This window comes from Harpia harpyja, chromosome 8 (assembly GCF_026419915.1).
Source record: "Harpia harpyja isolate bHarHar1 chromosome 8, bHarHar1 primary haplotype, whole genome shotgun sequence".
NCBI lineage: Eukaryota > Metazoa > Chordata > Aves > Accipitriformes > Accipitridae > Harpia > Harpia harpyja.
Window position 1 is genome coordinate 8,148,115 of NC_068947.1, and position 23,154 is coordinate 8,171,268.

Genomic DNA, 23,154 nt, shown 5'->3' on the forward strand with positions numbered 1-23,154 from the left:
AAGCTTGGGAGGCTTCTGTGGAGGAAGATGATTCAAACACTGTCTGTCCTGCCTACGTGAGGAGGTGAAGGGCTGCTGCTCGTCCCTGGGCTACGTTTGAGCCGTTACTTCTATACATCCCAAGAAGGAATAACAACGCGGAGGTCACCTGTATCATTCAGATAGCTGTGGTTTAGAAAAACCTAGAAATGTAAGACTTTTTTTCTGTAATGGATCTTTGTTCAAGTCCCAGTTATGACACCTTACGGAGGCCGTATTCCAGGAGAAATTTAATGAAGGTAGTGGTATGTTGGAAGTGGAGGGAGGAAGAGAGCAGCTAGCCAGAGCCCAGGTATTTGCCCTGGCTCCTCTCATCCTCAGTTTTACATCGTGACCAAATGTCTCATGGCTGCCAGAATCAGGCCCTAAGAAAGCTAGTTTCTAAGTGAGTCCAGAGTAAGGTAGGCTTAGCATAATTTTTCTGACGCTCTCAGAGCCGTGAAATTCTGCAGGGTCCAACAAGGTGTCGCAGCTCTGGCAGAGAGACACCACCGCTCAAACTGCCCTTCTGCGACTTTCTAAAGCCTAAAAAGATCTTTAAAGACCACCATACGTACATGCACTTCACCTCTCTGGAAAGGAGACAGGCTTGTGTCGGTCACTTTGGGAGGAGATCTGTTTTCTGTGGAATACACGGGCGAGCAAGCTGGCGGGAGGCAGGTCCAGATGCCTTGCTCCTTCCTAGGGCCTGGACCTTGCCGAAGGATGGTCCTTCTTAATCCCGGTGCTTCCCCCAAAACTACCATTTTGCAGTCTTTATTGCGGGTTTGGAAATTTTGATACCACAGAGGCCAAACATTCAGAAATCATTACACTCCCTTAATTTTTTTTTTTTTTTTTCAAACAAATACACTTAGGGTAAATATCCTCTGGCTTGTAAGCTCTAAAATACATTTGGGCAATTTCCCATATTTTTCTCTCTAATCACAAAAGCAAAATACTTACCTTAATTTTTTTCTTATCTAGTGACATGATTCCTGGGGCTGGGGACTCCATGAGAGTGCAAAATATGAAAAATAGCCTATATCTAGTGACACATGTCCTCAGTTTTGGCCCAAGCAGAGACAAAGCAGCAACACTTGCATGTACCAGACAAGAGGAGTGTTAGATTACATTTGGAAGCTTCTGTGGACATTGAATTACTGGAAGAGAAATTATTCTAGTGATTATTTATCAGAGGATCAGCAGAAATGGCAACTCAGACCTGAGGTGATAAAAAAAGACAAGGCTGGGAAGAGATAACTCTTCTGTGCATTCTGTATTACATTTCAGCATTGAAAGTTATATAAAGTGGCAATACATTTTTTTTAGCAGAAAACCTGACCAGTTAAGTTATTTATGTTATCCTCTGTATCGCAAGGAAAAAATAGTCTATTTCAATTGTTTATATATATTTGAGTTATGGAAAGTTATAAGTAAAGCTGGTAGAAACACGTTTGAAACAGAAGTATGGACATGATTCAATGGTTAACTTATTTCCTAAATGAATGAGAAAGGAAACAGGTTGCTGCAAGCTTCTACTCTCACTTCCTTATGAGAGAAGACATAGAGGCTGTCTGATAAAGAACGGGGCCATTGTGCGTGCTCGTCTCGGGCAATCATGGGTAACTGGGTAGAGAATGAAGGACTGTCCATCTTCGTCGTTGTAAGTACAATTTTTATTGTGATTTAAGTCTGGTAAAAAGTTCTACAGAAAGCCGTACTAAGCAGTTCTCCCTATGCCAGTGAACGATGCATATGATTATGCTGAAACTAGGGCAGCAAGTGCAGTGAAACGCTTCAAGAGAATAGTTTTCAAGGAGCTCTGTCTGGTATCTCAATTGCTGTAGGCTTCATTGTCAACTGAGAAATGATCATATGTTAACTTTCATTTGCTTTGTTAGAAATATTTAAGTATCTGGGGTTTTTGGATGCAACAGTGACTTAAGGAAAACAAATAACATTACATCTCACTTAACTATGTGTGCTTCAACAGAGAAAGCAATTACAAAAACCACCCTTTCTTGCACTTTTATAAACAAAAGTGGGTGTAACTGAAAGCACAGTGTCTTGATGGTATAAAATTTGTATTAGAGTCAGATTCCAGAATTTAGAGAAGAGATTCATGAATCCTTCATTAAGACACCGAGTATTTGAATTGAGTTTGAATGCAGCTTGCATAGAGTGGCTGTGAAAGTAGATTAAATTGATTCTCAGCAAGATTTTAAAGTACTGAAAATCCCAGTCACATTTAAAAGTGCTAAAGAGTAAATTAGGGCAGTCCTCCTTGGAGAAAACTTAGACAGAAGTTAGTATTTCAGTGTTTTCTTTTTTTCACTTCACAGTGTGATACAATAGGTATAGAATTTTATATATATATATATATATATATAAACATATACAACACCAAAATGTAGTACTAGTTAGAGGTATTGTTGCCAAGTGTGGTTAGTAGAGGTAAATACTGAGAGGAAGAAAAAGAAGACATAGACCTTATGTATTTGTGGTGACTGAAATGTGAACACCTTTATTCAAAAAGGTATTTCTGATGCTATGAACCATCCATACTTATATATTATATTGTAGATGTGTAGCTCTAGTTTAGGAACATAACCCTGGCACTTCAGTGCTTTGAAAAGGAGTAGCTGTGTTTGCTGTCACCTTCAGTGACTTGAGGAAGTTGAAACTGCCAAGAGGTGAATTCTGGCATGTTGGTTTTTTTTTTTTCCCACCAGAACTGAAATATTAAAAGAATTAAGTAAGAGGCCCATACTTTGTTCAAATAAGGAATTTGTTTTTAGAGTCTGAAAGCTGTAACAAGGTCCTCTAATAGGGAAGGAAATCAACAAAGTCACTGACAAAGAAACCAGCTAAAAGGACAATTTGCTGAAGCCTTACCGAAGTGTTCTGCATTGTCCTGTACAGTTCTACTGCACACTGACTAGGTACAGGGTTGTCCAATGCTTGACAGAAACAGGACAGCCACAATTTCTATTGATTTATCCCCACAAAACAGAAACATGACAGCCTAAACCCCAGCCAATGCTGCCTTCACTGGTCCTAGCTAAAGAGCATGGATGGCTTCTAACTCTGCAACTCAACCCAAGCTGCCAGAGGTGCCACAGTCTTTTTCAAAGGGTCCACGTTCCCTGTGGGTCAACACCAAGAAGAACTGTGAGACACCATCAAGGATCATGCCAAACGTCTTGGTCTTCTGGGCATGCTGTCAGGCTAGCATACATGGGAGTGGCACTCTCTCACTTTAAATACGTATCCTAAGCATTTAATCCTGAGATGAGCTTAGGTTTTTAATGAGGATTTGGGGATTTCCCATATACTGCCTTACCCAGATGGAAATCCCTTCATTTCCCTGTATTTAAGCCACAAGGGTAAGATGTTTTCAAGCTCTAAACTGATCCCAAGTTTTTTACTGTGTCAGCTGGGCCAAAGAACTAGCAAAAAGTATGGGTTAGGAGGAGTGAGGGACTGTAATGTCGCAATTTCTGAGGGTGCACTGATACAGGTTGGTTTCACTATGGGATGTGAAATCAGCCATCCACCTCCAGAAGGGCAAACAGCCAGATTCGCTATGATCTCTGTGGCCAGAGGAGCTTGTAGCTGCCTTAGCTTTGAGAAGGGTTAATAACTTCTCTTTTCCAAAAGAAACCTGCAGAGTAGGATGTGCAAGTCTGAGACAATACCTTACTACAGCTATGAAGAACCCCGGTTTTGGGTAGTCTAAACACTACCAAAGTGCCTGTGTTGAATATTTCCTGCAGGCTGATTTCAGACCTTTAGTGTCTCCTACTTAACAGAAAACATTAAGCCTTAGGTGTAATTTAGGCCATCTATATTTAGATCTCAAGCTTTTTTGTCCTTTGGCCTGGCTCCTAAGTCTTCCTCTTACTTGGGTGAATATGTCTGAGGAACTGCCATTTGAAAGAGCTCCTAACCTTTAATGATGTTCGGAGATTCAACCAGACTCGCAGACTTAGCTAGACACCTGTAATATGATGGTCTTTATATAATCATGTCTAAACCCCTTGAGCTATGCAAAAGTTTCAGCTACCCATTGCTGTATTTTGGTTTAAAGCCACTCCTGTACTCCTGTGTGCATACATTAGAGCCCACTTCCACCAGAAAAATTTCTATATCGCCCCTGCTGAACCCTTCATACCCTGCAGTATGCCTCTCTGTGCAAACAGGAGCACAATTAACTGATTGACCATTATCTGAACTGTGTAAATTCAGACGTATGATTTCTAACAACAAACTGTAAAGTTTCCTGTTCATTTCTCTTTCAGCTTGTGTGGCTGGGCTTGAATGTCTTCCTCTTTTGGTGGTACTACCTTGCATATGATATCCCACCAAAATTCTTCTACACCAGAATACTCCTTGGCGTAAGTACAAAACATGTATTATCTTGGCATAGACTGAGCACATAGCATTTTTTGCCTAGTTTTATTTAATTGAAACAGGATCAAGTGGCTGGAGCAGCAGGTTCCCGTAGGAGTTAAAAGTCACGTGCAAACAGATAACAGAATGCAGGTAGATGTCCAGTCCTTCTGAATAGAAAGCTGGTAAGCAAAATAGAGAGATCCCATTCTAAAGATGTTTTCAGGTAACTATTATGCTCCTGGTAATTAAAGTAAATGTGCATTGTGGCTGCTTTATTAAGCAAAAGATGAATAAAATATTGCTGCTGAACTATTGTGCAGTCATTTCGCCTTGCAATTATTTTTCACAGCTTGAATAGTTTACAAAGCTATTAGCTCTGAAAAGTAATCATCATTCACATATTCATCAAGCGTGTGAATAGTTGTCAAGTAGTCAAGTGATCCTGGACCCTGGGCTATTCAATATAACCCAATGGTTAATGCAGCATTATGTATCCTACTACAAACTTGCTTCCAAAGCTACCACAGGTCATGACCAATTGACAGAGAAAATTAATTTGTTCACATATTTTAAAAGCCTGATCACAGACATAAAAGTCAGTCTAAGCTTCAAATTACAGAACACAGCACTTTGTAAAAGGTTTGCAAAGCCATGGTTTAATTCAACAAAGCATGAAATCCCCTTCTGCATACAGCTTCAGATCTATGGATCAAATTCTGCCCTTTGCAATCATGCTGCAGTTGCCTTTGAAGTCACAGAGACCTGTGCTTGGATAACTAGAGCTCAGTGTAACCCCAAGTAACTAACTGTGATCTGAAACCTGAAAGGGTCCCAATCGATGCAAGGAGAGTAAACATTACCTTTTCCTTCCCTTCATTGTGTTTGGATTAATATGGTCATTATTCCCTCCTTTCAAACAGTATTTGTTCAAAAATCTGAAATCATTCAGGATGTGAAAAGCAACATTAAAGGAACGTATTCCTAAAAGATGAGGCAACAAATTTCCCTAGACTCCCTTTGCTGACAACAGAGAATATAAAACCACTTCCCTCATAAGCTGTTCCTTCTGTCCACCATAACCTCCCAGCCAACTGAAACCACAGCAGCGAGACTTTCTTTACAGCCTTGGGACAGAAAATTCTACTAATGGCTTAGACTTGCATCTGTGCTTGGCCATTGATTGTCAGACATGACAGGCAGGTTTTCGTACAACCATATTATTTCAAAACTGGAAATAGAAGGTGTCTATCTGGAGGAATGTGTTTTGCCTGCATATGTGTCTCTGACTTGGCCAGAGCATGACTACTCTGAAATGTGAACATTGTTAATTAACTCTAGAATTCACACTCACGAAAAGTTGTGATATAATACATAAATGAAATCTGTGCCTGTCCATGTCCTGGATAACGTCTTAGGTAATGCACTTAATAACAGCATCTCTTCAATTACAGCGTGCTTTGGCACTGGCAAGGGCCCCTGCAGCTTGTCTGAATTTCAACTGCATGCTGATTCTGCTGCCAGTATGTCGAAACTTGCTCTCCTTCCTCAGAGGATCAAGTGCGGTAAGATGAAGAAAGAATTTCAAAATTTATGAAAGATAATAAGCCAAGCAGCCTTGCAAATATACCAAGCAATTCCGTCCAAGTTCCCCAAATATACCGTACGTTGGGGATGTCCTCTTTTAAGAAGTAGATAAACGTCGAGTTTTGCTATGAGCAAGACAGAGGTCTGTACACCAATGGTGTGTCTAGAGCTCTGTTGAGAGGTTTGGCCTTGAATTAGCCTCCTTTGAGTCTTCCCTTTTCTCTTGCCTCCTGGGCATCATGCTGCCCTGGATGAAAAGTCCCTCTTCTGTCTGGCAGCAGCTGTGGGTGGTGCTTACACACATTTGCCCTGTTTGTCACCAATGCAACACCCATTTATAGAGGAAGGCATTAGCCCATGTATTCTGTCTTTGCATGTCCAGTTCTTAAAGTAAAAGTAGTCCTTCACAGAATTTCAGCATGGGACTTTTTTCAGCTGGTTCATAAATTACATTCTTTCTTGTCTGAGCGGCATTTCCATCTCAGGATGAAATAGTTCACAGGCCATTTGACCATTTCTAGCTCCCAAATGCAAATGTTATATACAGCACTGAGGAACCACCACTAAGAAAGGGACAACTGATTCTAAGTGACAGCTGGAGAGGCCTCCTATGATAGTACTGACTGAATCACACTGCTGAAATCTAGATCTCTGGCTGTTACAGCAGCAATAATGCAGACAATGCATGCCATGGTGCAGTGAAAAAGCAATATTCTCCTCAACATCGTGAACTGTCCTTCCAAATATATAATGATTCCTCCTTTCTTTCTAGCCTCTTTAATATACACATGGTCAACAAAACTAGTTCACAGGAGTTGTGTTTCATCTGTAAATCTAGCACAAATTCTTTCATGCAAATGAGATGGCCTGCGGGGGCTGAAAAAGCCAAGCAAAAGAGGAAGCAATAAAATAGATGCAGTGTTTCAACAGTCCTTCATCGGGGAAGAGAGTGGGATCCAAAGTAATGAGAAAATAATCAGAGGCAACACAGGCTGTACCTGCATCTAGTACATATATCCTGATGGTCAGTGTGGCTGAATAAATGAGACCTGTCTGCCACATTAAGCTCCTAAATTACATTTAGGAGTAAGGCCAGTGCCCTGGCCTTTTTAAGGCATAACACTTAGGAATATAAAGTTGGAACCACACAGACCAGGCTCTCAGTCCTGTGCTATACCCCTTCAGATGCTGGGATGCTACAGAAGCAGACAGCCGTACCCCCCATGTACAAAAGAAAAAGAATAGTAAGGAAAACTGTAGGGTTAAAGCTGTTCTTCCCCTGCCCTGAGAAAGATCAGCTAGTATCTGCCAAAACAGAGAGCTGATTCCCCAAGCTGCAGAAGTCAATAATGAATGCAAATTTAGTAAGAATTAATGTTGCTATTGGATGAATGCAACTAGAAAATATCGATGAGCTCTTGATCATACACGGCCTTCATGAGGTCTGAAATAGATTCCACAGCGGTCGAGCTGAAAGCAGGTTGGGCAAACATCTTCTGAGGTCAGAGCAATGAAAGAGCTGAAGACACTTTTGGAGATGGTACTGGAAGGCTAAAAACTGATTCCAAGGAATCAGAGAACTGTATTCCAGCCGGGACTTTATGCTACTTGTCCTGAATTGCTCATCTCCTATCATCTATCACTTGGCTTTTCTAACCAGGATCCCGACAAAGCTGTCCCTCTTATCTTAGTATTCAAGCTACAGAGTAAGTCCTTCTGCCTCGGGCACTGGGATACAGTCTCGCTCAGGCTACACCCAATCTGCAAGTGAGAACCATGCAGAGATCTACAGCTCCATTTCTGCTGCCTGCCTGCAGCTCGCTCTCTTGCTAACGGTGCTGTATGAGGAAGCGAAGGGCTCTGAGGGTGAGCGAGGAGGTAAGGGGGGGGCATAAAACAGGACTGTTAGCTGGAGTTTGGTTAACTTCGGCTGCTTTTTGCAATAAAAAAGACACTTGTGCTTGTTCTGCTGTTGTCTCTAATTAGCTATGCTCCGCAAGTAACACCTGTGAGGATCTCTTAAGAAAAATCAGGATTTTAAAACGTCACATAACTTACTGAAAGGGTAGTGACCTTTCCAACAGCAATGTCGTTGGGGTTAAGTAGAGGGGAGAATTGTTCAACCCCACTGTTCAATAGGAATGTGCTGGCAACTCTTGCCCTTTACCTCCTGCCACCCAGAAATCATATGCTACAAAGTTATTTGTTATTAATTGAAAGAACAGCTGTATTGTCTTTGCATGCCCCTTATTGCTGTATTCATTGCTGTTGTTAATGAGCCTCACTACTGAATCTAGCTACAGCATTTTGCCATTGCTTGGCCTTCTGCTTCTTAACAGAAAGATCAAGGCAGTCAAGCCAAGTTGCCACTTCCTCACTATGCTACAGTTTATTCTACAATCTTTTTAATCGTGTCTCAAGACACATGATACAGAGAAGGCCAAATTTCTCCTGGCTGTTGTTATAGTCTACTGAGGTCATTGCAATAGCCCCGGAGTGTTAGACTTTGCCCTTTAATCAGTGTCACAGCTGGAGAATAACCAAAGGAGAGAACTGTTCCCTGCTCACCTATTTTATCTGTACAGTTAATACGCATGGGATATTTAGAAACTTACTGGTATGGAAGAGTAAGGCCACTGCTGGTATATCTCCACTAAGCAAAGAAAAAATCAGAAATTAAATTCCGCTCTTCCCCTCTTCTGTTTCACTCCTGGATGGTTGGGATGATCAGCTCCACCCTACTAGCTGGGACGATACGTTACCTTACCCTGCCATCTACAAAGTTAATGCCAGGCACACAGTTGGGAGAATATTTTGGTCTCTCTTAATTTGTTGTGTGAAACATCTACATGGTTCTTATGAGGAAATGTTTGTGTTAGTTTGCATGGTGTTTTCTTCCTTTTGCCAGTCAGCAAAAGCAATATAAAGATACAACACAGGATAATCATGCTTTCTACTGTGTGGAGACAGCAAACGCTAGTTTTACAGGAACTTGAAGTTATAGGAAAACTCCCACTGACTGCAGGACAATTTAGATGGGGCCTGTTAGGAACCTGTCATCATTCTTAATGAAAATATCATTCTGTTTTTCTTAAGAACCAACTTCTTCAGTTTGTACCAGCAGAGATTTTTTCTTTCTGTTTCTCTTTGGGTAACTCCAGCAACAAGTTGTAAGTGAATGCCTGGCAAGTACAGCCAGTATTCTGGGGAGGGAATCACTTCATATTACCGAGCATAACAGACTAGTACATTTGGGGTGGGAGCTCCCTGAGACAGTTATACCCAAATTTTACAGTCCATTTCTACAGTGTGAACCACAACAGGATCCTGATGCTAGGTGGCAACTTGAGACTCTACCAAGGCAGTCACCCTGCCATGGCAGACTGTGATCCCTCCTTCTGTTTAGAATATGTAATTTCACACAGATAAGATACATACTTTTGTCATACTGGATGTTAAGTTTTTTCTCATTATCAAATACTTCGTTTCAATGGGACATGTTAAAACATAATCTGTTATTCCAGTATTCTGAAGTCCGGGGGGAAATGTTTTTTGTCTATATTTAGGAATTCCAGATTTTTATTAGCAATGCCACCAATTGTTGTGCTCAGGGCCTCTCTTTTTGCTCCTGCATTTAAATAAGTATGCAGAGACGTCGCAAATAGTCTTAAAATACTTTTTTTCTTCAAACCCAAAGTGTTGCTCTACCCGCGTCAGACGACAGCTGGACAGGAACCTCACCTTTCACAAAATGGTGGCATGGATGATCGCCCTTCATACTGGTTGGTACTCAAATGTTTCTTTGTTTATTGCTTTCTCGTGCATTTTGCACAGAATCCAGGTGGGATTCAAGCACTTAAAGATATGGGCAGAGACCTGATTTCATTAACCTAAAGGAGTCAGCATGTTCCAGGGCTTAAATCAGTTTCCAAATACTATTCTGCAACTGGCAGAGAGCAAAAGATAAATAAGAACGAATACTTTTCTCTTGAACTGTCGGCACCATTTATGCCACTGGTTAATAAAGGGTGTTTGGCAACGCCCTGAGAACCAGATACCCTGGCTTTAATTCTTGTTTAGACTTACTTCTTAGCTGGCATGTCTGAAACAAATAATAGAAATGATGGAGGAAAAGGGTATAAAAAGCTTGGACATGGAAATGTTTTCATCTTTTATCTCTCATTTCCTAAACTAAGGGGTTTATATCTTTTTTTTTTCATCAAATTTGTCACTTCTCAATGCAAGTACCTTACAAATCACATATCCTAGAACAGTCTTCATATCAGTAGATTACTTGAGCTGAGCAGGTTCCCTTTCTGAGCCGTGGCTGAAATCTCATCACCACTTCATAGAAAAGGAGCAGGACAATGCAGTTAATTACTGTAAGGCCACAGAGGAGGTCTGCAGCAGAGATGGATTGTTTGGGGGTGTTAGATCTGTACCCATCAGGCCCTGTTTTGAAGGTGAATAAGTATTTGGTGATATAAAAGGGGAAAAATTTTGCAAAGTATTGTACAGCTTACCCCTGCAATAATGTGTAGTGAAAATAGTATGAAGCACCTCAGCTGTACCAGGTTTGTGGGACACGTCCAGCTCAGCAAGAACATTATCAGTGATTATTAGCTATACAGCAGAGCAAAGCAGTGCTAGCAAATGTGACACCAAAGAGATCCAGATTCACTTCTTGGCTCTTCTACAGAATTTCTGGATGATCCTGACAAATAATTTAAGCCATCTCGTGCTTCAGTTTCCCAGGCATAAAATTAGGGTACTGCTCTTCCACTTGAATTGCTGAAAGCTGGAAACTTCTTCCTTTTACTTCTTTCCTTCCCCCACTCAAAAAGATGTAAACTTCAGATGGTAAAGCTTTAATGGTAAAACGTGTCGGTGATCTGAAATTGTGACAAAGAGGGTGAGAGTGGCAAAGGTCTTAAACTGCAGCTGCCAAATGTTACAAAGTTTAAAATGATAGCCAAAACCACTGAGTACCTTTATTGTGCTTAACCCTGATTATTTCTTTCCTGTCACTCCTAGCAATTCACACCATCGCACACTTATTCAATGTAGAGTGGAGTGTGCAAGCCCGTGTTGAAGAGAAAGGAACTCTGGCAGCTGTGCTTTCTAGCCTTGGTGATAACCCAAATGAAAGCTATATCAACTTTTTTAGAAAAACTATTGGGGTAAGTGACATCAGGCTGTGAAGAATCAGTATTACACTTGGTTAGATGACCATATAAAACAATCTGAGCAGAGTGCCTATTTCTGGTGGGCACAGTCTGGGTTTGTGTTGCAGGGAACCATCTGGAGACGTGAGCCGAGTAACAACCGGACACCGATACGGTTAAAGTTGTTCTCCCTTTATTGCCCAAATAGTGTGCTTATATACCTTGTCAAGCTAAACATCAGCTGTCCATGCACCATAAGCTAAAATATAATTGGTTATACTAACTCTGTCCACGCGCATAAACATAGGACACAATTGGTTATACTAACTAAAACATGCGAAACTTGTCTCAGCCTAATTGGTCAAGATAAACTGCCGAATTGAGGTTCTTCGTGCCAAGTTCCCTTTATCTTGGAATGTGCACCTGTGTTCTTCTAATTGGCATCTTTCTTTTTTTGTCTTCTTGTTTATTCTGTTCAAGGCCTTCTAAAGGCATCTGGAATGCTTTTGCGACCATTAGCTAAATACGTGTCTGCAACAGGTTTGGACCATCTTGCAGCAAAATTCTGCACAATTCATTCTTCTATATTTGTGAGCAATATTGTTGCTGAATTTTGGTAGTATAAACTTTTTCACCTCAGGATTTCAAAGTAGTTTTAAAACATTACATAAAAACAAATACCCTGCAAAAAAGTTTTCTGACTAAGGTAGATGTGGCATACAGAAAGGCACACCGATATCAAGGCAAAAGTTTTGAACGTGGGCTCCTTAACTCTGGTTAAAAAAAAAAACCCACCACCAAAATAAGGAAGTTCCCCATTCCTCAGAAGCACCAAGCATCCGATCTCTGTACGAGTTATGAGACCCACAGCTGCACAACGCCACTGAAAAGGAGCACTTTCATTTAGCTCCCTAAATATAGATGTAACAACAGAGATGTCCAGAAGTGTTCACTTTCCCCAAGCCTGTACTGCTGAGCAGCGGCAGAGTGAGAAACAGTGTTTGGTGTGTGAATCGGTGGAAAACCCTTTCTACTTCCACTTACTTTAGTACAAGTAAATCTGCAGTGCAACAACAGTGGAGTGGGATTGGGGCATTGTTGGCACGCAAATTCATGGAAGGTGACTTAAAACCTACAACAAGGTACAGGATTTGTTGAGTGAGACAGACTGATGGTTCAGCTGGCTCTGCTTTGATGCAACCCCTTCCTTAGACCAACGTGTGCAATTCTTTCACAGAATCCTGTGGGGGGCCTGTATGTGGCTTTCACGTATTTGGCTGGTCTCACTGGCGTTATCATCACACTGGCCCTCATACTAATCATCACGTCATCCACCAAAACCATCCGAAGGTCGTATTTTGAAGTATTTTGGTACACCCACCATCTCTTTGTCATCTTCTTCATTGGCCTTGTCATCCATGGTGCTGGGTGAGTATTCGCACTTATCACACAATACACAATAACTACTGTATCTTAATGTAAAGCCCTCTACTCACCTAAGTATAGGGACTTAAGTCACTAAGCAGCAGTTATTTTTTATGGTAATGATGGGCCAACAGAGGCTTTGAGAGCCAAGAGGCTCTCACTGGTACATGCAACAAGCTATTCATAGGCAGGAGGCTTTATGGGACTTGCATACTTAAGCTCACTCAACTTCTTCTGGTATTTTAATGGGAAAGCTCTTTTCTAAGGTTCCTGTTTCTAATTGTTAATTTATCTTTCTCTCCTAAAAGGAATTGCATCACACACATGCATGTAAGGATGACATAGGGCCCAGGATTTTGTTGGGTAAATGAAAACTATAATAACACAGACTTATCTTTCAGACTTGGATGAACTTTTAATATCAGCAACATTTCAGAATAGGTTTTTGCTGTTGCAGCTCAAATAAAGGCAACTGTAAGTTTTTGTAACTTCCAAATGCCAAACATCTTTTTCCACTGTTGGCTCATTCCATATCTTCTTCTGAAATAGCTGAAAAGCCTAATGAAACAACTTTAGCACTACGCAAACACAATTTTAGCACTTAGAAAAATGAAATTTAGTTCCATTTTATAAAACCATAGAACTGATGCATAAAGAAAAAAAAAGGGCTAAATTATCCAAGCCACATTTCATAGTTCATAATTATACTGTATTGTCCATTTTAAAGTAAATTCTAGGTGTACTAGAAAGTGTGCTTTAAAAATGCCCAGCAAAAATGACTATTCAAAAACACTTCCTCTCAGTCCAGTAGTGCTAGAAAAAAGACAGAAATGAGACTACAACAGGAAGAACAAAAATAGAAGGCAGATAAGAATCACCACCAGCATATTTGTCCATTCCAACTTCCAAAAAAAGGAGAAGGTTTGAGTAAAACCTGTTGACGGAAAAGAACAAGTGGTTCATGTTTTCTGCGGCAAATATTGTATAGTTACTGGCAAAAGGTCCAAATTTGCCAGTAGTTATGACACAATGCTATCAGAAAGCAAGTGTTGCTCTTCCTAGAGGTCAGTGAGGAGCATATATTTCATAAAAGTTGACTTTTTATTTACTTGGATGTTCAGTATACTTCCACCATTTTAATTGCACTGTACTGAAAAGACAAGAGTTTAGGCAGCAGTGGGGTTGAACTTGGTTGTCAGAGAAGTTCAGCTATCCTTTGGAAGGAGATAAACACAGGAATATTATTGTTTGTAGAGGGAAGGATGCTTTCTGGGTGTGAACTCAGTGGCCTCGCTTATTTGGCCTTAAAGGCAAGAATGACATTCTGAGTTTAGAGAAAATACTAATACATTGAAAAATATTGGACAGGCTTTTTGCACTCAAGGAAGGCATCTTAGGTGGATGTTATGGAGTAAGTATGACCTGCCAGTCTCAAAGTAATAGAGAGAGGCATAGATGTCAGTTTATCTCAGGAGACAGAAGGCCGTGTGTCAAATATACATATATATACGTACATATATGTATATACTGAAAACTGAACCAAAGGTAATAGAATTGAAGGGGCAGATTCTTGTCCATTACAAGCTGTTACAGCACTTTTGTAGCACTGATGTTTTTTGTGCATGAGCTATGTGTCACAGACAGATGTCCCAAACTTCCCATCACAGTAAATGTAAAGAGAGAGTACAGAGATGCAGATCAACCTGCTTTGGAAGCTAAAGTAACGCTTTCAGCCGAAAAAGAAGTAATTATAAGGCTATACTACTGAAAGCTTAATTGCAGTACTGGAAGAGCATCTACACTGAGTAATAAGGGAAAATAAGTCTTTTCTTTCTCTTGTACAGGGTACCAGCATTGTCAAACCTTGAATGGAGCATAGGGCAAGGCAAAAACCCTCAGGCCCACTTTCCCTTAAGCAATGGGGTGAGGAGTGGCAGGAAACGGGCTCCTCCTGTTCCCGTAACTCATCCCAGCGGGCGGCTCAGCTGAACCCGCTGTCACTGGTGGGGAAGTAAACTGCAACTGGTGATGTTCCTGCAAACTGCAACTCGTGATGCTCCTGGGACAGTGTCATTCCTTCCCTTTATTTTTCAGGCAGGATGTTAATCAAACCTTTAATGAGGAAGAGGTTCATTAGTAATATTTATGAGCGATGCAATCATTTAACTTTCAAGACTGTGAACAGGCTTTCTAATGATCTGTCACTTAAAGCTAGGCATACATATGACTTTGATACCATGTTTTTTTGAAACATCAGAAACATAGTCTAGTTAACGGAAACTGAGCTAGAAAAGCAGAAAGAGAAGTCATGGGAAGAAGATATCAACCGAATCATATTGGCAGATAACTGAACAGCCTGATCAGAATCAGACCGTTTCTAGGGAAAGGCAGCAGATCTCAGTCTGAATTTCTCTACTATGACCCTCAGCCTAATAATTACCATCATTTTGGGGATTCTCACTCACCCCTGAGGTTGGCAGAACTTCAGACAGAGGCAGGAAATAGTGAACAAGGTCAGAATATATTTTTCCCCCTCAAAACTGAAACTGTCTTTCAGCACTAGCTCTGCCACTGGAAATATAGCTGAACTGGAGCAATCAGGCTTCTCTATAATACACCAAAAAACAACAACAAAACCCCCTAACCAAGCAAGAATATAGAGGCCAGATCATCAGCTGATGCAAGCTGGTATAGCTGGCATAGCTGCTTTGCATCAGAAGCGTTTGTGTTCATGCACACCAACTGAACAGCTACTCCACAGCTTTAGAGGGAGAGGAAGGGTCAAAGGAAGGATGTATGTTGGAAAGGGCTCTCCAAGTTTCTAAGATAAACAACAGAAATAATTTCTGTACCTGTCCCTAGGAAATTGATTACTTTGCCCACTCCAGGTTTTGTTTTCACTGAAGAAAAAAGTAGGGTAACTCTGAAAAGAATGAAGCTTTCCTATTGTGACCATATCCTGGAAATGGTAATGGACATACTTCTCAGTTCTTCACCTAATCTTGTAGTCAGTATTTTCCCCCACAAACTTTTCTCCCCATTTTTATCATTTTAATAGCAATTCTGTGGGTTGATTAGAGCAGTAAAGCTGTATCAAAGCTGTACCACTGCAGAAGTCCACAACTGTACATAAATAGAGTAGTACATAAATGGAATAACAATAAGGGACAGATACCTTCATTTTCATTTCATTGCCTTAATGATTTTTATTTTTTTCCAGGCGTATTGTACGGGGCCAGACAGCTGCGAGTCTGGCTGAACATGATCCAGAGATTTGCTACAAGAACTTCACTCACTGGGGGAAGAAGGGGGCTTGCCCAATCCCCCAGTTTTCAGGGAATCCTCCTATGGTAAGAACAGTTGTCTTGAGTGTAAATCCAATTTACAATGTTTACACTGTACTCTTTTTGCTAAATAACACATGCACTTGCTATGTAACCCCCAGTGCTCTTCAGTGGCGGCTTTCTCTACATAAAGCAACAGATTTTGACACAATGGATTAAAAGCAGAAATGGACTACAGACAGACAGACAACCCACTTCCACTGTGCTGTAAAATGAGCACAATTAACAGGCAAAGCAATGTGAAAATCGTACCTGAGAACTGTTTACCCAAAATGTATTTTGTGGCTTGTGGGGATTTCTAGAAAGTGCTATAATCCACATAATAAATCACTTCACATTATTAATGGACTAATGTTCATTAAAAGAAAATTAATGCCTCTGGAAATGTGACATTGAAACTTCAGCTTTTATTGACTAACCAGGCTGGTTGTTCATTCACATTTCAGACTGATCTGTTAACAGAAACTACATCTTTTCCTGCAGTAATACAGACCTGAGTCAATAATACATTCAGAGCTTTACTCCACATTTCACGTAGTTACCTTAATTTTTAGGCAGAGACAAAAATCACTCTTTGCTGTCACTCTAGTAGCAACTAAAAAGCCAGCTGCAACCGGCAACAAAGAAATTCCCTGTCTGACCAGAAGTAATTTTGAAGGTGACGTATCTCTTAAAGGTTCCCTACTCTAGATTACCTGAATTTCACATCTGCTCATAGCATTTACAGGACTCGATTTAATCTAACTTGCCATCTTCATCATCCGGCTTCTCATTTTATTCTGCCTACAGACATGGAAGTGGGTAGTAGGTCCCATGTTTTTGTACCTGTGTGAGAGGTTGGTGCGGTTTTGGAGGTCACAGCAGAAGGTTGTTATCACAAAGGTATGTGTTGACGTTACGCTTAACACCGGGCAAAATATTACCAATTTTTCCAAATGGTGCAGCAAAGCCAGTGGCTCCTACACAGCAGACAATGTTATCAGTGAAAGGAATGTTCCATCTGCTATCGTGGTGTTAACCTCTAACTTCTAAATGCAGCCTGCCTCTAAAAGAGAGCAAGAAGAGGAAGGTAGCAAAGGCACAGGACTGACTCTTAGGAAATAAAAATTAATTTTCTTTGTATTGAGTGAAAAATTCCACAATGTAGAAATTCCACAGCCTTAAGAGTAATTTAAGATACCAAATCTTTGTTTTCAAAACTACCCAGATGTTTAGGAATTCTGATTCTTCAGCAGAACAAATGACTCTTGAAAAGGAGAGTTAGGGGGTGCCTATTTTGTGCAGCCAAAGCTAATGTTGAGCTTCCATTCCCCATGGTGTGTTGCAGAGATATTAACGCTGGTTCTGAAGGTCTGACAGACAAATTAGCATGGCACTAAGCTCAAACATATAAAAACTACCCTGGCCTTTCCTAGTGTAATTTCCTCACATGGCACTGTGCTGCATCTCGTGGACATAACCTGTTCAAATCATAGCAGGGCTTGGGGGATGACATTAGATGTCTCTACTGTGCTCTGGCACGATGCTGACATGTAGGAAGGCTCCTATATGCTTGTGTGCTTTTTGGTAATTTTACCAAAATATCTCTGAGCCATTTCGACAGCATATGTCTGTGGCACCTGCTTATTGCCCTGTTGGCAGAAAATTAGCCACTATTATTAATACCTACATTAATAGATAGAGAAACTTGATTGTCCCTCTTGCATATCTCTTCTGAAAAATGAAAATATCTTTGGCAGACAACTTTAGGATTAAAAAATCATAGTGACAGAAATATTGGCCTTGCTTCTAGAATATTGCTTCTATTTATTCTTGGCTAAAGACAGGCAGAATGCAAATGCCTGTATTATAGGTCCCACCCAGCTATAACACAAAAACATCCGTTTCCAGTGGTACTATCTATTCAGTTCCCCATCTGTATGACAGCCCTATATTTTTGTCCCTATATATACAGTCAGATCCCATAACACTGTGGTCTGTGCCACTGTGCAAGGTGCATCTGGAATTAACAATGTGCATACATAGATCTGGTGATGTGTTACAAGATGTGCCAGTCTGACCCGTCCTTTTTGGAGTGATTGCAAGCATGGTGTCAAAAAATACTTCAACCAAAAATTCAGCATCTTCTGCAGTCTTTCATCTGGCTGTCAGGCACTGTTCCTCACTTCCAGTTCTGCTGGGAACAAAGTTTCACCTGCTTTCCTTGCTCTCATAGCAGAGGATGATGTTAGTGATAGAGGATGTAGATACATCCAGTGAACAGTGAAGACAGCCTTTTTCTTTTCCCTTTTTTCCCCTTGTCTCTCTCACTGTAGGTGGTCATTCATCCCTTCAAGACAATTGAGCTCCAGATGATGAAGAAGGGCTTCAAGATGGAGGTCGGGCAATACATTTTTGTCAAATGTCCAGCAGTGTCTAAACTGGAATGGCATCCATTTACATTAACCTCTGCTCCAGAAGAGGATTACTTCAGCATTCACATCCGTATTGTAGGAGACTGGACAGAGGGCTTGTTCAATGCCTGCGGATGTGATAAGCAAGAATTTCAGGAGGCATGGAAGTTGCCCAAGTACGTACAAAGAGTCTCCAACCTTTACCAACCTTGGTAAAGTCAACCAACACCTACAACAGCTTCAATTTTGCTCAACCAGTTTGGTGGCACCTGTGATATAATCCTTAACTACTTCCATCATGGATGTGGGCCTTAAATGGCTCTTTACAGTTTCTTCCTATCAACCCTACCTCTTCTTTTGCTGACTAGTATTCAGCCCAAATGTGCATGGTAGCAGACAAACACCTTACCTTTTTATTGTTATTTTAAATGGTGCTAATAAATATTCACTATTGATTTATTAAGTGTACTTTCAATTTCAGAATAGCTGTGGACGGCCCCTTTGGAACAGCGAGTGAGGATGTATTCAGTTATGAAACTGTTATGCTTGTTGGAGCTGGAATAGGGGTCACCCCCTTTGCATCTGTACTCAAGTCTGTCTGGTACAAATACTGCCACGATGCGACCAACCTAAAACTCAAGAAGGTACGTGTCCTCTTTCCCAGAACCAACATAATTGTTCAAGGGCCAACAGCCCAAATCAAAACAGGCCCAGCAAAGGTGATCTGGCTCCAGACATGCGTGAGTCCTACGAGAAGAGTCCAGTTACCTCACAAGACTAGCAGGCAGGGAAGCAGGAGGGTCAAAAGCAAAAATATAATAAAAGGAGAAATAGCCTATGAGCAAAATGACACATGCAAATCCTGACTGTGGCCTTGGGGACTTCCACGTGCACTGGAGATGCTGTTCAATCTGCATGAGAAACATAAAGTCCAAGGCACTAATACAGCCCGTGCAAATATTGCATTCCTTCCCTAAGCACAGAGAAAGCACAACTTTCTGTCAGTGGAAGAGCACTGCTACCATCCTCCTCTCCCCTCCTGCCCCTGGAAACTCCCTGGGCAGAGGTGCATGGTCACACTCTGCAGTTATGGTCATATTCACAGAACAGAACTGGTTTTGTTACCTGCTTTAATTTACCTTGCCTGCCAGCAGACAGTGAGATAGAGTCTACCTCTAAATCATTAATTTATGTCCTAACAAACTGTTTTACAAGGATGTAAGTGGGGAAACATCATGAACTAATAATGTAACCTGCTGGTGGAAGAGAAATAGAAAGATGTTTCCTTGTTCTTGCAGTCACTCATTCTGCTTCACAACCCTCCCAGCATCAAAACTCCTGAATACCCTCGATACCATCCTACCCATCTACTGAAGTGGTCAGGGCAATTTCTACAAGAACTCTACAATCCTCATTCTGCCAGCAGACATAAACCAGAAACCATAAGTACCTATGTCCCCTGACAGCTCACTCTTGTCTCTTCCAGATTTATTTTTACTGGCTTTGCAGGGACACTCATGCTTTTGAATGGTTTGCTGACCTCTTGCAATCTCTGGAGGCTCAAATGCAGGAGAGGAATAACGCAGACTTTCTCAGCTATAACATCTACCTTACAGGCTGGGATGAATCTCAGGTAACAACACAGAGGAAAACATCACTTCCATATGCACTGAGGCTGATGTTATCAAGTCTGTTATGTTTTGATAAATGTTCAAATGGTCTTTATCCTGGGCCTCCATCTGGCTCTCAGAAGTTTCAAATGCAGACAGGTATTACCCATCAGAAGTTACATGGGATCAGCTGCTAATGTGCATTCTGAATTCCTTTCTGGTTTACTCTGGCTGTGCACTCTGGGAAGCAGTCTTTCCTCATAGCAGCAACCTCAGGTGACCCTGCAAGTATCTCTAAGACAGCTAATACTGCTTAAAGCATAATTAATGGCATTTGGGACTGAAGAAGCTAATGCACAAAGTTTGAGCGATGGCAGCGTATTTGTTTCAGGACTCTTGTGAGTTCCCTATCTGGTCCCAGGCATGGAGGTCGCTGTGGGGATACAAAGGAGCAGCTCTTCCATGAGCCACTTGCGAATGCGTGATTGAGTCAGGAAAGGTGCTCACTCTTTTACTTTTAGGGATGGTTTATTTTACTTTCATCTCACCATTGTAAAGTTCACCATGTGCCTAAAGTGCTGTAGCTCAGCTAGATGGACAGGGAGGGGTAGGAGCAAGGTAGGAAGTTACCACGCATGCAATGGAAAAAAAAAAAAAACAGGAAGGAAAGAAGAAAAGTCACACAATTTTTCCTTGGGGAGAAAGTTACCTGTAACTTTTTTCTCATCTAAAAGTGCTGCAGAACTCTGCAAGGCCTGAACTTATGCCCTTAACCACATCTTCTCCTCCTGGCTTTACTTAGCTTAGCTGGTCTAGGTGAAAGTCACACAGGGAGGGTGAACAAGACCTCCTCATATGGATCAAAGCTTCCAGACATCAAACTGGCAGAACTGCATTAAGGTCAAGGGAGTTGTATTATTGTACCTGAAGTGGAAGTTTTAATTCATAGCTTTATTTTACATTTCTTAGACTAAACCAGTTCATTGCAAAATAAATGTAATTAATTGCTATGTTCAGTGCTTCAGAGCTTTAACTCTTGAGATTGCCCAGTCTGGGGAAAAGGAGGAGATGATAGACACTGATAGTCAGGACTTTACCAATGTTAGCTTTCCTCGCTAAACACCATAAATTCCATATTCTCGGTTTGGAAATAATTCAGTGTGTATTGATATTATTATTTTTTTAACAGGACGTAATGCTGCCATATTTAACTCTGTCTTTATGCTGTCCTTTCTGTTTCATTTCCCACAGGCCACTCACTTCGTAATGCATCATGAAGAAGAGAAAGATGTGATTACAGGCCTTAAACAGAAAACCTTGTATGGAAGACCTAACTGGGAAAATGAGTTCAAAACTATTGCGGGGAAGCATCCTGGGTAAACCTGTACAAATCAATAGTGTCTATGGACCTCCTCTATCTAAATGCCATAATAGCACAATCTTGTTCTTTTGGCTGATAAAGCTAGAGGAGCATTTTTTTTCTAACAATCCCCAGGTATTTTCTATTCTTGTTTCAGCCATGGACAGGATCTATGGTCTTGACCAAATTGTTTTAACCTACAATTTTAAAAAAATCATCCCTTTTTGGTAAGGTACTTCATGGAGTGTCTAATTACTAGCAGAAGTTTCAGAAAAAACATACCCCATCATTCCAGCTCAAGTAGATAGGAATTTCAGGTGACATCTAAATACCTCCAAAAATACTTTCTACCTCAAAAAACAAAACCTGAATATGGATGACCTTTAGCTGAGCACCCAAAATTAGTAGGGAAAAAAACAGAAGAGTTCCTTTCAAGAATTTGTGCCATAAGCTCTTTGAAGCTCTATTTCCTTGATTCCACTGAGGTCAATAAACCTGTCTCCACTGACTTCTCCTGAGCTGAGATTTAGCTCACCATTTGTTTTAGAAGCAGCAGTAAGTGCCTTGCAAGTTTTAAGGGGTTATAAGTTTTAGGGATAGACATCCTGTTCTACTTTATTTCCTGTAACTGAGAAAAAAACCTTGCACCTACAGAACGTAAGATTGATTTACATGAAGAACATCCAACTGTTCCATACCTAGCTCCTGACCATATTTTCATTTTCTTAACAGCTCCAGAATAGGTGTTTTTCTCTGTGGACCTGAGGGCCTTGCTGACACACTCAACAAGCAGAGCATCAGCAACTCAGAAGCTGACCCACGAGGAGTACACTTCATTTTTAACAAGGAAAATTTCTAACTCCCAAGCATGTGGGAGTCATTCAATACAAAGTCTAAAGACTGGATCTCTTTTTCTGTTTGGAGTCTGGGAAGGACAGCCCAGCTTCTAATCTCAGCTACACTAACACAAATCCCTTTGCTGCTTGGGAATTATTTTGGCTCTGTGGTAGAGTAAAAGAGTCAAGTTTTACCTTAGGGAAGTTTGCACTGCCCTCTGCGTCCTGGCAATTTAGTAGAAATCTATTTTCTTTGTCTGTGTGAGGATATTTCCCCTCAATTAACTGCTTTTATCCTCCTATTATTCATAATGACTGCCGAAGGGTCTAGGCAGCCATATGCATTTGGGAGACAATTCACGCTGATAAAGCTTAATGCTATTAAACAATAAAGCGTTCTAGCATAATGCTTGCTATTAGGAGACAGCTTATCCTGGCTGCAGCCAGTACCTGGAGCTACGGGGGTTTGGGGAAGGGTGACTGGGAAAGATTGTTCCTTGCAAGAGGAAATCTCCTTTGCACACCAGCATCTTTCAGGCTTCCGAATACAAGCCTAAACATCTTGTCCAAGAGATAACGCAGGCAGCTGAAAAGCAACTGTTCCTCTTTAGGAAAGCAGAGAACTGGAAAGGAACCACCTGGATTTCTGAGTCCCACCCCAGCTGTGGGGGGATGACGAGGACAGAGTCAAACCAAGTCCCGCACCTGGCACGTGAGCCATCGCTTGGCTGCTTCGAACACTCTCGGTTTCACATCTTCAAATTCACGGTACAGGGATCCAGACAAGAAGAGATTTTGTGTTTTCAAGACTGCCATTTCTGATTTTCAAGGCTGAAGAAACTTGTTGCTAAATGATTTAATAGGTATTTTCTGAAGCATTTTTAAATGCATACAGTGCTTTTGGCCCTATTGTTCAGCTGTTCCTCTTTGACAGTGAACCAGCTTTGAGAAAGCAATGATCATGTGGGCAGTAGCTGGAATAGCTATGAATAAAGTTTCTGATGCGTATAAGACACCCATA

General features: G+C 41.0%; 1 protein-coding gene across 2 annotated transcripts; it reads left to right on the plus strand.

Moving 5' to 3' along the window:
• On the plus strand, positions 1-23,154 carry LOC128145084 (cytochrome b-245 heavy chain). 2 transcript variants are annotated; one of them, XM_052794695.1, is made up of 13 exons: positions 1-1,684; positions 4,323-4,418; positions 5,868-5,978; positions 9,698-9,782; positions 11,035-11,180; positions 12,403-12,593; positions 15,811-15,940; positions 16,724-16,816; positions 18,250-18,503; positions 18,809-18,971; positions 19,814-19,960; positions 21,189-21,313; positions 22,030-23,154. In XM_052794695.1, exons 1-13 carry the CDS (start codon positions 1,640-1,642, stop codon positions 22,154-22,156), a joined length of 1,713 nt encoding a protein of 570 aa, XP_052650655.1. In that variant the 5' UTR covers positions 1-1,639; the 3' UTR covers positions 22,157-23,154. The 2 variants fall into 2 exon arrangements, with proteins under 2 accessions (XP_052650655.1, XP_052650656.1); XM_052794696.1 differs by lacking the exon at positions 16,724-16,816.